The following is a 15,224-nucleotide window of genomic DNA, read 5'->3' as shown; positions in this document are numbered from 1 at the left end:
AACGGCGAGTTTCCATAGTTGTAATTTCAGTGGGTTATTATGTCAATCCTCGACTTGAACTATATGTCATGAAACGTTGTGCGTACTTCATGAAAGTGTGTTTCGTGTTTAATAATAATAATTGTAATTTCCTCGACTGTGATTGGTTTAAAAAACTCCTATTTCCCACTAATTCACTTTCCAAGTTGTTGTCAGACAGTTTGTTATCGGACAGTTTAATAAGCCAATCACATTCAAAGTTGTAGCTTAATTATCAACCAATCACATTCAAAATTGTAGTTTAAATCAACCAAACACAACCTTGGTCCTTGGTTTCAATAACCATAGAAACAGTGTACAGACCCCTAAATTATTGGGGCTCTCTTTCTTTCTTTTTTGTTCTTTCTTTCAGATCGATATAAAACAACTTACGGCTCCTTTGTCAGTCTATTAATGCAAATTTTCCATTTCTTTCATAACTTGGCTCTTCTTCTTTTCTCCGAAATTGTAATTTTTATGATTAATTGGTAAAAGGACTTCGTGTCGTCCAATTCGGTCTGTAATCATATTCGTGATAAACAAGTCGGATTCCCGCTGCGCGGTCGTCCGATTTTGTTTTCACTCGTACGATTACAGACCGAATTGGACTCCACTCAGTCCTATAATTTACCACTACTAATACAAATACAATTTTTAATTACACGATAATTGTCTTTCTTACCAGTTGTTAAAGATACGAACAAGAGCTTTCTTCGAGGGCTTACACCCCTTAAAAATACTTGTTACAATACTGATAGCATAAGTCACTTTGACAATGATGTCGTGTCGGATTTTATCGTTCCCCCTTTGCTTGATGTTATCATCCTCGAATATCGAATGGGTTCCGTTTCGAGTCTGAAAAGCTCTGTAGAAGTCAGAGCTTCAGTTTTGGCTGGAAATTGCGTTTACCAGCGTGTTCATTATAGTTTGTCGAACACCTTTCAATTTCCAGCAGTAAAGTAGTGGGTTCAGAGATGAATTTAACAACAACACAGTTAAAGTGTATTGGTGAACTGCCTTCAGTCCAGCGAGACTAGGACAAACGCTGATAAACCCCAGAACACAAATGTTTGGCAGATAGCACACCAAAAACAAGACGTAGACGTGAATTGTCATGAAGGCAGATTTCCTCAGCCTTCTGGCGTTCGTCACATTAGGCGCGTTTTCTTGTATTATGGGCTGCACTTGAAGGGAATGGATTTGATGAGCGTGGCGTCGTACGGTTGCGTATATCTTGGAGTTTAGAACTCCCGAGACAACGAAACACGATACTACGACGATGGCAAACAACACATATGCGATATGGATCGGAATCTGCGGCCAAATTAACGGGATAAGTCCGCTCAACACCCAAACCGAGATCACAGCTGTTACGACTCGTTGGTAAGTCACAAGTTCCTGGTACCTGAGGTGTAGATGGATCGCCAAGAATCTGTCCAAGCTTAAAGACAGAACAGCGAAGAACGAAGCATAAGCGAACTGACTGCTCACAGTTATATAAACTGTGTAAACAGTTAGAAAGCTTGTGAGATCTGCTTGCAACTCTAGGGCGAGACGTGTGATGTACAATGGATGGCCCAGTATGCCGACACCAAAATCAGAAACGGCCAAACTCAGTAGCAATGCTTTCAAAGGCTTTGGTACAGAGGGAGTTTTTCTCAAGGCGTAGATTGTGGCACCATTCAACGTTATGGCAAAGAAGCACAATACGGCGTTCAAGACAATGTTGGCGATGTTTGACGAGTACAAGGCCCCTACCATCGTGGTAGAGAACTTATTTCCATGAGATTGATTTCCAAAGCTTGTAAGTTTTTTTTTTTTATTGTGTTATAAAAGACAGCTGCATTCCCGAATATGAATGCTCTTTCACATTGCCGACTGTTATTCAGTTTTAGGAGAATACTGTCAATTTCAAATGAAATTATTTCCGGTGTGGCTGATATCAGTAGCACTACTGCAACATTAAAACATGAGAAAATCAAGATCATTATGATCATATGTTTCCATAATTTTCTAAAATTTCTAATACGCCTCTCCCATACCAAATCGTTGATTTTATTGAATTTAAGGTAAGAATAAGGACATTTTAATTTTAATTTTATCTGTCTAAGTAATAACTATGACCTCTGTGAAACCTATAAGATTGTCTCCATTTCCTCATCAGACGGGTGATAATTAGACCTTTTGTAACGATCTGTTTGAGCGTCAGTTACCCGACCAAGAAATGTTACCTTTGATACTGCCGTGGGTTGATTCGAGGATTCGTCTTCAATTGATGTAAAAGCCCTCGAAACAATTTTTATTTCCGCTCCAGCAAGTCAGGAATAAGATAAACGAGCTTTGTTTAAGGAGGGTAGCCTAACTAACTGATGTCTATTTTCTAACTTATCGCCCTCCACAAATTTTAATCAACTGTAATCAAGTCAGGGGTTTGCTTTTGAGGAGAGGGGTAAGCTGGAGTAATTATTAATTAATGATAATGAACTTTATGTAAGTGTCAACTGTATTTAGCGCTGGAACACTAATTGATGACACTGTAAAGAAATCAAATCAAGTCAAATCAAATTTTAGGTTGTTTTTTTAGGAGAGGGGATTACCCAGAGAAAAAAAGCTCTCGGAGCAAAGTAGCGAATCAACAAACTCAAGTCATATATGACGTCAATTCTGGGGATCGAGCCCAAGCCACATCGGTGGGAAGCGAGTGCTCTCACCGTCAGGTCAAATGTACACTCGATTGTGTAAAGGATTCATATGTCAATAAGAACAAAAAATAAAGACAAAAAAACAATGGACTGTAGGTACAAACAAAACACATGTTTAAAGGGGTTCTGTCACTTAAGAGAAGTTCATTTTGTGAAGTTTTAATAATTGCTTGACCGGCAAGTCGAAAGTGCAGACTGGACTTTGCAGACCAGTAATCTGCAGGCCGGTCCATTTTGTCAGCGGCTTCGATTTCATTCAACATTCGCGATGTTATTCGCGATAACAAAAGAAATGATTTGTTGAAGGAAAGTGTAAACGCTTTTAAACTGATTCAACATCGATTCAACATGTTTCAACACGGAAAGGGCTGGGCAAACGGTTCAACAAAACGAACGAATGTTGAAGCGGTTTTCTGGGGTCTTTAAAAGTTTGCAACATAGCTGTTTGCCGGGGCCTTTCACAGTTTGCAACATTTCTTTTGTTATCGCGAATGTTTAATGAAGTAGAAGCCGTTTCTCCCATGTTTCAACATTGATGGGTATGCGCGTGCGCACTGATCAGGCTGTCAATGACGTGTCCATATCCGTATCCATAGAAGCAACCGCGGCTGTAACCTGGACTGAATGCAAGGCTTTGTTGAAGCAAATGTTGACGTGTTGAAACTGTTTGTCCACCGCAGCAGTCAACATCGTTCAACAAAATGGAACGGATGTTGGAGCAAATGTTGAAACTGTTTGCCCAGGCCTTTGGGCCAATAACAAGCGATTTAATTATTCACTATTTTATATTCACTAACAGGTATTTTCCAGTGTTGAGAATGAAAGCAAACCCGTCCAAGCTTTAGATGTGTCATAAGATGGACGGCGGTTGGCACGGTCATTGGTGAAACAGGAAACCGTGTTCAAATTGTGATGCTTACGTGAGATTGACAGTGAACATGTTTGGGACTTCCCGGCGATTCGAGGCTTTCATTAGTCAAGTCAAATCAAGTTTATTGATTTATCATGAAACTCGTTTGAAAGTCCATTTCTGTTAATTGACAAGTTTCGTCCTTCTTCTTCCGGATTGTGAAATGGCTGGATATGGTTCTATGATTCAAGACATGGCGAAAGCAACTATTAAGTTCGCTTTTCTGAATATTTTTTTGTTCTCCCAGTTTCCATGAGTGTTATATTCGGGCTTTTTGGAAACTCCGACTTCGTTAATCCAGCATTAAGGCTATTTTAGCCTTTAAAAAGTTATTTACAGCAATTTTCCAGACACGTACGTACATGTTTCCCTATAATTTAGAAGAGTGAAACTTTCAATGTACTTTTAAAAAAAACTCTAAAGGCAGATGGATATATATTTTTGTCAAAATAAACATTTTAACTACTCCAGTGATAGTTAAAGACTTTCACCTAAGGTGGCTTAACACAGTTTTTGATGCATACGTTTGATTTAGCCTTTTCTACAAAACCTTTGATCCTTTGGGCGACTGAAAATGGTAGCTGAGCAAGTTAAAAACACGAACTTAGGTTTTTTGCTAGTTATCTGACGTATTCATGTTGCCATGGCAACATGAATAAATATAAACAGGCCTTTAAAATCGGTTTTGTTTCTTTGCAGAAAATCTGGTCGTTAGATTTTCTTTATAATATGCATGCAACAAGCGTGTAAAATTAGGCCGGAATGACAAAAAGTTTAATTGCCACACCTGTCTTCATGTGTTTTCATCACAGCGATATATAAGAAGGGCTTCCACTGCGCCAGCTTTGCTCTTGCGGTAAAGACTCTTTTTCTTAAGCCGGAATGACAGATAGAGCAGGAAGCACAGTTATGGCCTGTAAATAGCTTTACAAAACTCCATAACCGCTGCAGATTCTTTGATTAGCCTAAGTGGGATGGTGTCGTGTCCAGGTTCTGGTTGTTCAAAAGCCGGTTAACGCTAAACCAGATCAAAAACTAACTAAGGAATTTATTTCTCTACTCCTAAATGCTGTTCATCGCTGATATTCGGCAAAACTTTACATTAGAAGAAGTCAATCCTGAAAAACAAAAATAAGCAAAAGAAACGTTCACCAAAAGTAGTTTACGCCAAGAGAAAATGAGGGGACAGAGAGGGAGACTCCCGGTCCAGCCCTTGGGATATGTCATGTCCACGAAAGTTATTTTTAGACGAGCGGAAGTCTTTGTTCTAGCGGGAGCCTGTCTTCCGAGACGTCCGCATGCATTTTGAAAAGACATGATGAATATTTATTCATCAGCCTTCCACGTGCGCCGCCATTTTCTCTTTTCACTAAGAACCTGAGAGCGAGGCAAGACTGCATGCGGACGTCTCGGAAGACAGACTTCCGCTTTAACAACGACTTCCGCTCGTCTAAAAATAACTTTCGTGGACATGACATATCCCGGCCAACGCCCTGAGACTCCCTCTCTGTCCCCTCATTTTCTCTTGTTTACGCTAATCCTAGACCGGATTAAGAAAATCGTCTTTCGAACAACCGGGCCCACGCGATTCGGGAACATTGATTTCTTTTAATAGGGACTCGACGTGAGATTCGCTCGTTGAATGAAAGCTGAAGCAAACTCAGAATGAAAGGTTCTCAAACCTGGAGAATGTTAGGAAAATTAAATTAAGAGAAAACAAGGAACTCTCGCATACCCACGTGCAGAGTGCAGTCGATCGATGCATGCGCATGCTCCTAGCGTTCTGGAATGTTCACGTAAAATCCAGTTGATGATGTAATAAAGAATAACACAAAACAATTGCTGAGAGATTCTTTAAGCATTCTTTTTAAGCCGCCTGAGGTTATTTCTAGTGCAGTCAATGACACATGACTCTGAAGACCAAATAGGCGGTGAAGGTAATCATCGAAATATAATCTTGCCTTTAACAGCTACCTTCTACTTGAGTTTGCAATGAGTGAGGAATGGGATTGTGGGAATCAATGATATTGTATTTTAGTACAGTTCCTTGTCGTACTCTGCAAAACAAAGTAAAATAACCAAATTTAAGGTTTTGACTAAAACACTGGATCATGCACCAGAGAATCTTTTAATCTGTATTTTTACTTAAAAGCGCCCGCACCAATTGAGTAAATTATAGCTTTTGTTGACGTAGCCGTCGTCGTTCCTCAGGCGCTGTTACACTGCAATTTTTCGTGCAACTTGTCTCGCAACGCCATGGCGATACAAGTTGCACGAAACATTGCCCAATGCGATATACTACAGTACGTTGCCCTATTTCCCTGCGGACACCCCTATTTGCGGACTTCACGATTCTGTATTTTGTTGTGAAAACGAAGCAAATCCGAACCATATTGAAGTTCAGATGACTTATTGATTAGTCTGCATGCATTTATTCATTTCGTAACCAAGCTACGCTCCATTTAGATGGGAAGATTTAAGTATTCGTTGTGGTAAGTAAAATCTGTCTCTAATTAAGTACGATTTTATTGCGCGTCGAAGTATGTCCACAAGTACTGAAAGAAACCAAACAGCTTCAAGCGGTGAAACTTTACGCCCTACTTACCAGCGGTGGAAGCTACATTGTGGTTAAAATTTAGATCGTTAGTACTGTTTTGCGGTAAGATATTACAGTTCTGAAAAAGTGTCCAGAAATAGGGCAACTAACTGTACCGTGCAACGGCCGAAAACGTTGTGAGAAAAATTGCAGAAACCGTTGCGTAAAGTAAAATTTAGGTCTACTTTCCGCAACGCTTCAACAAATTTTTCAAGGATTGCGCAGCCGTGTAACATCTGTCCAGTGTAGCAACAGTTATCTAAATGAAAATATTTCTTTAACCTCATGAGATCATCACCAGTTACAAGAAACGTTGCCTACGGTAACACTCATCGAGCAACTTGTTTCGCAATGTGAAAACGTTTACAAACCCTAACCCTAACCCCGCAACAAAATTGCGAGTCACGTTGCAAGCACAATTGCACAGTGTTACAGCGCCTTTTAACTCTTTTAAGTCTTTTGAGAGAAACGCCAAAGTGAAATTTAATGGCGCAAGTGGCAAATTTTAGGGTGCGTTCGATTGGGAAATCCGGATTTAGATCTTAAAATCTGGATCTTCGGATTTCCAATCGAACACAAAATCTGAAAACGGATTTTGTCGCAGATTCACTAATCGGAAATCCATGTCTGGTAAGGATTTCAATTAACAAAATCTGTCGCGAAATCCGTTTTTGGATTTTGTGTTCGATTGGAAATCCGAAGATCCAGATTTTAAGATCTAAATCCGGATTTCCCAATCGAACGCACCTCAGCTTTCAATTTACGGTTTGGTTAACTACACTTTTCACTTTTTACATGTTACTCGTTTGTACTCGTATGTTACTCGTATGTACTCGTCTGGTGTTTTAGTCACGATCCAGTACGAGTGCTTCTTTGGATTTCCAAACGCAGGAAAACATTTGAATTTGCCTCCACCTCTCAACCGGACACTCATGCAAGCTGGGTGATATATGGGCGCGTTGGCAAGCCAAGCCACTGTGCAGTTTATTAAGCATTAGTGCCAGAGCAAATTTGACTGCTTAATTTATGAGATGCTTTTTATAAAAGAACTAAAGCCAACTTTGAACACGCAGTCTGACTCCATCCATGCAAAGTTATTTTTATAGCTCCGAGTATTTCATATATTCTTTTGTAAAGCTTTTGTCCTATTGTTATCTTGCCTTTTTTTAATTTTTATCACTTACCTTTTGTAACGCTTAGTACATGTTTCCACATTTTTATCGCTTTTAATATTCTCACGTGTGATTTTACTTCTTATAGGCAAAGTTTTATTCACTTTATTTCAAACTTGAAAATGATCTCAGCGAGATCGAAACGTCGAAAAATTTTATCGCTAGTTTTTATCTTAAAATGTATTTCGAAGAAATTGAACTACTTATTAGGTTTTTAAAAAATTATTAATACATCAATTCTAAAATAAAGAGAAAAGCAATGCACCAGAGCCGGACACGAAAACCCCTTAAAAAAATCAGCAGGTCGAAAAAAGCGGGGAACGTGTACACCCGACCAAGGCAGTGGTGCGACCCTCGGGGTTCTAGGGTATAGATGGTTTTCAATCACAATCTAACTCCGTGAGACGTTAAAGATCCCACACACTGATCGAAAAGAGAAGGGCACGAACAGAATTCCCTGCGTTGTACGTGGTCTGGTCTGGTCTGATTGAGGCCACAAGTTAAATAAAAGACTTCACTTAACTTCAAAGGTTCGAAAGGAAACCACAACCTCTGCGATACTAGTGCAGAGCTTACTTACTGCTCAAGTAACGTTCGGTAATTTACCGTGCGATGGTCTAAAAATCTTAAATATTTCATTCCTCGGATATATGTCGTTCATATGTATATATATATATATATATGGTCAATTTTTTTGTTGTCTATGATCTATTCATCCTATAAAGGTGACCATTCTGGTTTTGGCGGATTTATTTCAGTCACAACTATTTGGAATAGAGTTTTTTCGGACTGTCGATTGTAAACAGCGGGGACCCGTTTCACAAAAGTCACAATAACTTTTCTGAGTCATTTGTAAATTGTCATCTGCTTGTTTTAAAATGGTACTCTTTTACTGTGTTGTCGAGACAGCTAAAAGCAAATTGACTGGTAAAAATTGATGACTTAAAACCACTTCCCTCTTTAACATACGTAGGTATTTGTGACATCCCAAAAGTTTTGAGACTTTCGAGAAACAAGCCCCGAGTGGGCGCGACTTTGGAGGCGATCTGTTGGAGTTAGAAAGATATAAATCAACCAATCGTTTACTAGGTCGATGTTCTAAAGACACTTTCTCTTCTAGAAAAGATTTCGAAACAATTTTTATTTCCGCTCCAGGAAGTCAGGAATAAGAGAAACGAGATTTGTTTAAAGAGGGTAGCCTGACTGACTGATGTCTATTTTCTAACTTATCGCCCTCCACAAATTAAATTTAATCAACTGTAATCAAGTCAGGGGTTTGCTTTTGAGGAGAAGGGTAAGCTGGAGTATAATTATTTTAAAAATAATGATAATGAACTTTATTTAAGTGTCAACTATATTTAGCACTGGAACACTAATTGATGACACTGTAAAGAAATCAAATCAAGTCAAATCAAATTTTAGCTTGTTTTTTTTTAGAAGAGGGGAAAAACAGGATTACCCAGAGAAAAATAGCTCTCGGAGCAAAGTAGAGAATCAACAAAATCAAGTCACATAGGACGTCAAGTCTGGGGATCGAGCCCAGGCCACATTGATGGGAAGCGAGTGCTCTCACCGTCAGGTCAAGTGTAAAGAATTGATATGTCAAAAAGAACAAACAATAAAGGCAAAAAAGCAATGGACTGTAGGTACAAACAAAACAAATGTTTAAAGGGGCTCTGTCACTTAAGTGCAGTTCATTTTGTGCAGTTTTACTAATTGCTCGACTCTATTCGCTGTGCAAGTGAAGGTTATCTCTGGAATTACTTTTAAAAAACACAAATCAAAGCTTCGTGACAATAAAAATGTCTGTCGAGCATACGTAATTACACGGGATGCCGTAGGCAGCGTGTGTTAAAGATTCGGACGAATTGCGTTTTATTATTATTTTTCATCGTAGTCACAAATCGCCGTGTTTTTCTATTATGCGATTTCATTGACTCCAGTCCACCTTGGAATCACGTGCACGATACATCTACATCTACATTTACATGTTCCAGCACTCGGCAAAGTCCCTTTTTGACTTGTGGCTGTTTCTGCTTAGGTGGCCTCATACACCACAAGCCTTTTTAGAGACATCACCGCCAAGCCGGCCACTTCTGCTGGAGAGAACAGGACAGCCACAACACCGGGGACTTTATCCCCTACTCTTCTCGAATAGTGTTTGGGTTCTTTAACGTCCCACAGCGAACTTATGAACATAGATGACATTTGTGAGACGGGGCCTACGGTTTATAGTCCTTACCCGGGAAGACTTGAAAGTCTAACCATTTGCAGATGAAATTACGAAGGCAGCACTTTCCTCAGTTATTTTAAGATCCTGAGTGTTGATCCGGCCGGGGTTCGAACCCGCGACCTCCCGCATGACAGCCCGATGTTCAACCAACTGAGCCACGGCTGCGCGGTAAGGGGTTGATCAGGGTGGATGAACACTATGTGTTGTTTTATTGGCTCCACTCCAACTTGGAATCACGTGCAAGATCAAGAGTAAGCACTGAAGTGCTGATCAAGCACATTACTCTCGCAATGTTCTTGAAAGTTCTCCAACTGAATCATTTTGTTTACTTGTCAAATAGTGAACGGAGATTAAATTTTTGGATTTAGTAGCCTTGTTGTTTGGTTGTATTGAACCGTGAATACTTGCATAGAGTGTGCTTCCAACTGGAAACCTGTTCTTGACATCGATCGCACGAACGAGATTGCCAATCAAAGCAACAACTTCACTGTTCAGCGGTTTGTTACAGTTGTAAGTTATCAAACGAAGAGTTCAACTGGTGGCACTCTATCTAAGATATGACCGTTCATAACCTCGGATACTTTTTTATCGATCATTGCTAATGTTAGTGTTATGTTTATTGTTTGTAATATCCATACTGACACTACATAATCAGGATATAAACTTGCAATAATAAAGGATTAGTGAGGTGAGTTCGAGTCCCGTTTTGTCATCGGCTAGGTATTTGAAAGCAGTTGTATGTTTTGGGGACAATCTTTTTGTACCGCTTTCTAGTAATGTTTCAGTGATAAAGGTATCCTAGTGTATGTATTTATGCCACATCAGCGTTATGGGATATCAGTAGACTCCGAGCTGCGGCACGATTTCACTGAATTGTGTCAACACAGAGGGTGATCCCCAGCCTGTCTCCCATCCAAGTACTAACCCCGTCCAACAGGGCTTATCTTTGGTGGACCGACGGGAATCAGTGTTTGGGCTCCCTTGGTTCAATTTTTGTGATCTCAATATACGCAATTACAGTAAGTGTTATAAAAAATATATATTGTTCTCCAAAACCGTTCCTGTATAACAGAACACTTTTCATTTTACAGTGGATAGCAATGAATTTTGTGAGCGTTCGAAAATGTTTTTAAATAGGAGATTGTCTGCTCTCGTGACACTTGAATGTTCTTCATTGCATTGGCTAAACTAAAATTTACAAAACTGGCCCTTTCCTTTAGTCACATTACATATCCTCACAGGGGTGACCCTTCAAGCCCTGACAGTTTCATAATTTACTTCTTTTGAGAAAATTCCTTGTGTCGCTTGATTTGCTTGCCACAATTGCAGTTCCTAGTCGCCGAATTTCGCTAAATTTCGTAACACAGCTGAAATCCCATTTCCTGGGGCTTGTCACGTATGCTAGAAATTCTCGAGCACGGCTGGAGCCGAATAATAATTTAGTGATGATTCGATAGCTCGGTTGAATATTGTAAGTGGAAAGGACAATGTGCTATCTTTGAAAATTTGAACCCTTCTAACAGCCTGCGCCCAGTTCTATGAGGTAAAACGAAAGTTAATTGTGCGTGCGCAGTTTCTAGTACTCGAACGAATGTTAAAGCAAATGTTGAAGCTGTTTGCCCGGACCTTTAGGCCAATAACAAGCGATTTAATTATTCGCTATTTTATATTCATTAACAGGTAGTTTCCAGTGGTGAGAATGAAAGCAAACCCGTCCAAGCTGTAGATGTGTCACAAGATGGACAGCGGTTGGTCATTGGTGGCACAGGAAACTGTGTTCAAATTGTGACGCTTACGTGAAGATGACAGTGAACATGTTTGGGACTTGTCGGCGATTCGAGGCCTTCATTATAGTCAAGTCAAATCAAGTTTATTGATTTATTATGAAACTCCTTTGATAATCGAGCTCTGTTAATTCAGAAGTTTCTTCCTTCTTCGGGATTGTAAAATGGGTGGATATGATTCTATAATTCAAGACATTGCGAAAGCAACCCTTCAGTTCGCTTTTCTGAAACAAACTTTAAAAGCAGATGGATATATATTTTAAAAATAAACATTTTAACTACTCCAGTGATAGAGACTCTTTTACTTAAGCCGGAATGACGAATTTCAACCCCTGTCTTTACTCGTGTTTTTATCACAGCGATACATAAGAAGGGCTTCCATTGTGTCAGCGTTACTCTCGCAATAGACTCTTTTTCCTTAAGCCGAAATTGCAAGCCCTGTCTTGTAAGAAGGGCTTCCACTGTGTCAGCGTTGCTTGTGCAGTACGAGGGACAAAAGGGACCTTACGCAAGAACAACGACGACGAGGGCTACGAAAACGTCTTCAAAAACTATTATTTCCCATTATATTTGTAATAATTTCGCGATTACTCCAAGTCGCTCGGCATGGAAAGTGTGTGTCAACATTTCAGAAATAAAATTTGTATGAACGGTGTGGTTGTTAACAAGACGGAATATTAAATCGCGAAATACTTGCAATAATGCTACGTTATATTTTGGGGTGACGTTTTCGTTGCCGTTGCCGTTGTCGTTGTCATCTCCTAAGGCTCGAGCCAACAACTTCAACATCTGTTCGATTTTGTTGAACGATGTTGACTGCTGGAGTTGGCGAACGGTTTCAACACATCATCAACATTTGATTCAACAAGGCCTTGCATTTAGTCCCAAGCTGCAGCCGCGGTTGTTACTATGGATACGGATATGGATACGTCATTGAGAGGCCAATAATTAGTGCGCACGCGCTTACCGAACAATGTTGAAAGAGCCTGGGGTCAAACAGCTTCAACTCATTCAGCATTCGCGAAAACAAAAGAAATGTTGAATGATTTTTGAAGCAAAGTTTAAACGCTTTTAAACTCATTCAACATCGAATCAACTTCGTTTCAACATGTTTCAACCAGGCTCTCTGATTTTGTTAATCACTCGTATGATTACAGACCCAGTTGGACTCCACTCATTCCTATTACCATTATTTACTGTGATTTGGGCCTCTGGCCTTTTTTTATTTCTTTAGTAACTTACTTTAATTTTTGATTTAGTATACAATACGTTGCAACCGTTCACGTGCTCCTCTGTGAACTATAAATCCCATGAACAAAACCAAAAAACCTGAAATTTTAAGACAAATGGCTGTCGATTTTTCTGTCTAACATGGCCAAACACTTTTTAAAGTCGTACCAGCGTTTTGAGAGTTTTTACCCAAAACGGCGAGTTTCCATTGTTGTAATTTCAGTGGGTTATTATGTCAATACTCGACTTGAACTATATGTCATGAAACGTTGTACGTACGTTGTACGTACGTGTTTAATCATAATAATTGTAATTTCCTCGATTGTGATTGGTTTAAAAAACTCCTATTTCCCACTAATTCACGTTCCAAGTTGTTGTCAGACAGTTTGTTATCGGACAGTTTAATAAGCCAATCACATTCAAAGTTGTAGTTTAAATCAACCAATCACATTCAAAATTGTAGTTTAAATCAACCAAGCACAACCTTGGTCCTTGCTTTCAATCACCACAGAAACAGTTTACAGACTCCTAAATCAGTTGAGGCTTTCTTTCTTTCTTTCTTTCTTTCAGAGCGGCATTGAACAATTTACGCCTCCCTTGTCAGTCTTTAATTGTAAATTTTCCATTTCTTTCCTAACTTGACTCTTCTTCTTTTCTCCGAAATTGTAATTTTTATGATTAATTGGTAAAAGGACTTCGTGTCGTCCAATTCGGTCTGTAATCATATTCGTGATAAACAACTCGGACTCCCGCTGCGAGGTCGTCCGATTTTGTTTTCACTCGTACGATAACAGACCGAATTGGACTCCACTCAGTCCTATAATTTACCACTACTTATACAAATACCATTTTTATTGACACGATAGTTTTCTTTCTTACCAGTTGTTAAAGATACGAACAAGAGCTTTCTTCGAGGGCTTACACCCCCTAAAATACTTGTTACAATACTGATAGCATAAGTCAATTTGACCATGGTGTCGTGTAGGATTTTATCGTTCTTTTTTTGCTTTATGTCATCATCCTCGAATATCGAATGCGTTCCGTTTGCAAGTCTGAACAGCTCTTTAGATGTCAGAGCTTCAGTTTTGGCTGGAAATTGCGTTTAGCAGCGTGTTCATTATAGTTTGTCGAACACCTCTCAATTTCCAGCAGTAAATTAATGGGTTCAGAGATGAATTTAAGAACAACAGAGTAATAGTGTATTGATAAACTGCCTTCAGTATAGCGAGATCAGAATGTAAGCTGATAAACCACTCAGCAAGACAGGGGAGATAGCATACCAAAAACAAGACGTAGACGTGAATTGTCATGAAGGTAGAATTCCTCAGCGTGCTGGCGTTCGTCACATTAGGCGCGTTTTCTTGTATTGTGGGCTGCACTTGAAGGGAATGGATTTGATGAGCGTGGCGTCGCACGGTGGCGTATATCATGGAGTTTAGAACTCCCGAGACAACGAAACACGATACTAGGATGATGGCAAACAACACATATGCGATTTGTAACCGGATTAGCCAAATTAACGGGATAAGTCCGCCTAAGACCCAAACCGAGATCACAGCTGTTACGACTCGTTGGTAAGTCACAAGTTCCTGGTACCTGAGGTGTAGATGGATCGCCAAGAATCTGTCCAAGCTTAGAGACAGAACACCGAAGAACGAAGTACAAGCGAATTGACAAGTCACAAATGCATAAACCATCCCAAAAGTTGGAAAGCTTGTGAAGAGATCTGCTTGCAACCGTGACTCTAGGGCGAGACGTATGATGAAGAGTGGATGAACCAGTATGCCGACACCAAGATCAGAAACGGCCAAACTCAGTAGCAATGCTTTCAAGGGCTTTGGAACAGACGGAGTTTTTCTCAAGGCGTAGATTGTGGCACCATTCAACGTTAAGGCAGTGAAACACAATACGGCGTTGAAGACAATGTTGGGGATGGTTGACCAGAACAATGCCGCTTCCATCGTGGTGCAAAGCTTATTTTCCAAAGCTTTTGAGTTTCTTTTTCTTGAAGTGTTGTGTAAAGACCGTTCAAGTCTCCAATGAGGTCTTCCAAGGGGGGTTCTGATGTCGCTTTGTCGCTCATTTTCCAGCCCACCTGTCGCCTATTTGGCTAGAGATAAATGTTGCTGTCGTTTTTTCCGCTAGAATACAAATGTTCCCTAAACGTGCTTAATTTTTGCATCCTGTAATTTTGTTTAATTTGTATCGATAATCAAATGGTGACAAGTGAAATTAGGGAATATAAAGGTGCGGGAAATTATTTGATTTTGGACGAAACGCGCGTGAAATTATTACCTAATTTCCCAAGTATACCATTTGATTAGCTATTAAATATCATGGGTAACAAATGACGTTCGATTCATAAGGCGCCATTTTGCCACTGTAGGAAAAGTTGCCATGGCAGTATTGTAATTTAACATGTGAAATCAGCAATTAACGCTGAAATTTCGCGCCAAAAATAAGGAGTAATTTGACACCCATGTTATCAAAAGAGTAAGCGCCCGTAAAAACTTTCTTGTTTTTAATAGAAGATCAACCACTTTAGTTTCTAATGACTCTAATGGCTAGATAGCCTCCCA

The 15,224-nt window shown here is 39.7% G+C and overlaps 2 protein-coding genes across 2 annotated transcripts; both read right to left on the bottom strand.

The window, feature by feature from the left end:
- Window positions 1–900: 900 nt before the first annotated feature.
- LOC138040765 (adenosine receptor A2a-like) lies at window positions 901–1,779 on the bottom strand. Its single transcript, XM_068886439.1, has one exon. It carries the CDS (start codon window positions 1,777–1,779, stop codon window positions 901–903), a length of 879 nt encoding a protein of 292 aa, XP_068742540.1.
- An 11,945-nt stretch (window positions 1,780–13,724) lies between these two features.
- On the bottom strand, window positions 13,725–14,763 carry LOC138040764 (melanocyte-stimulating hormone receptor-like). The gene has a single exon (XM_068886438.1). The coding sequence runs from the start codon at window positions 14,604–14,606 to the stop codon at window positions 13,725–13,727; it is 882 nt and encodes a 293-aa protein (XP_068742539.1). The 5' UTR covers window positions 14,607–14,763.
- Between the last annotated feature and the right edge of the window lie 461 nt (window positions 14,764–15,224).

Source organism: Montipora capricornis, chromosome 3 (genome assembly GCF_036669925.1).
Source record: "Montipora capricornis isolate CH-2021 chromosome 3, ASM3666992v2, whole genome shotgun sequence".
Taxonomy (NCBI): domain Eukaryota; kingdom Metazoa; phylum Cnidaria; class Anthozoa; order Scleractinia; family Acroporidae; genus Montipora; species Montipora capricornis.
The sequence above is the reverse complement of the archived record's forward strand: the minus strand, read 5'-3'. Positions and strand labels throughout refer to the sequence as shown.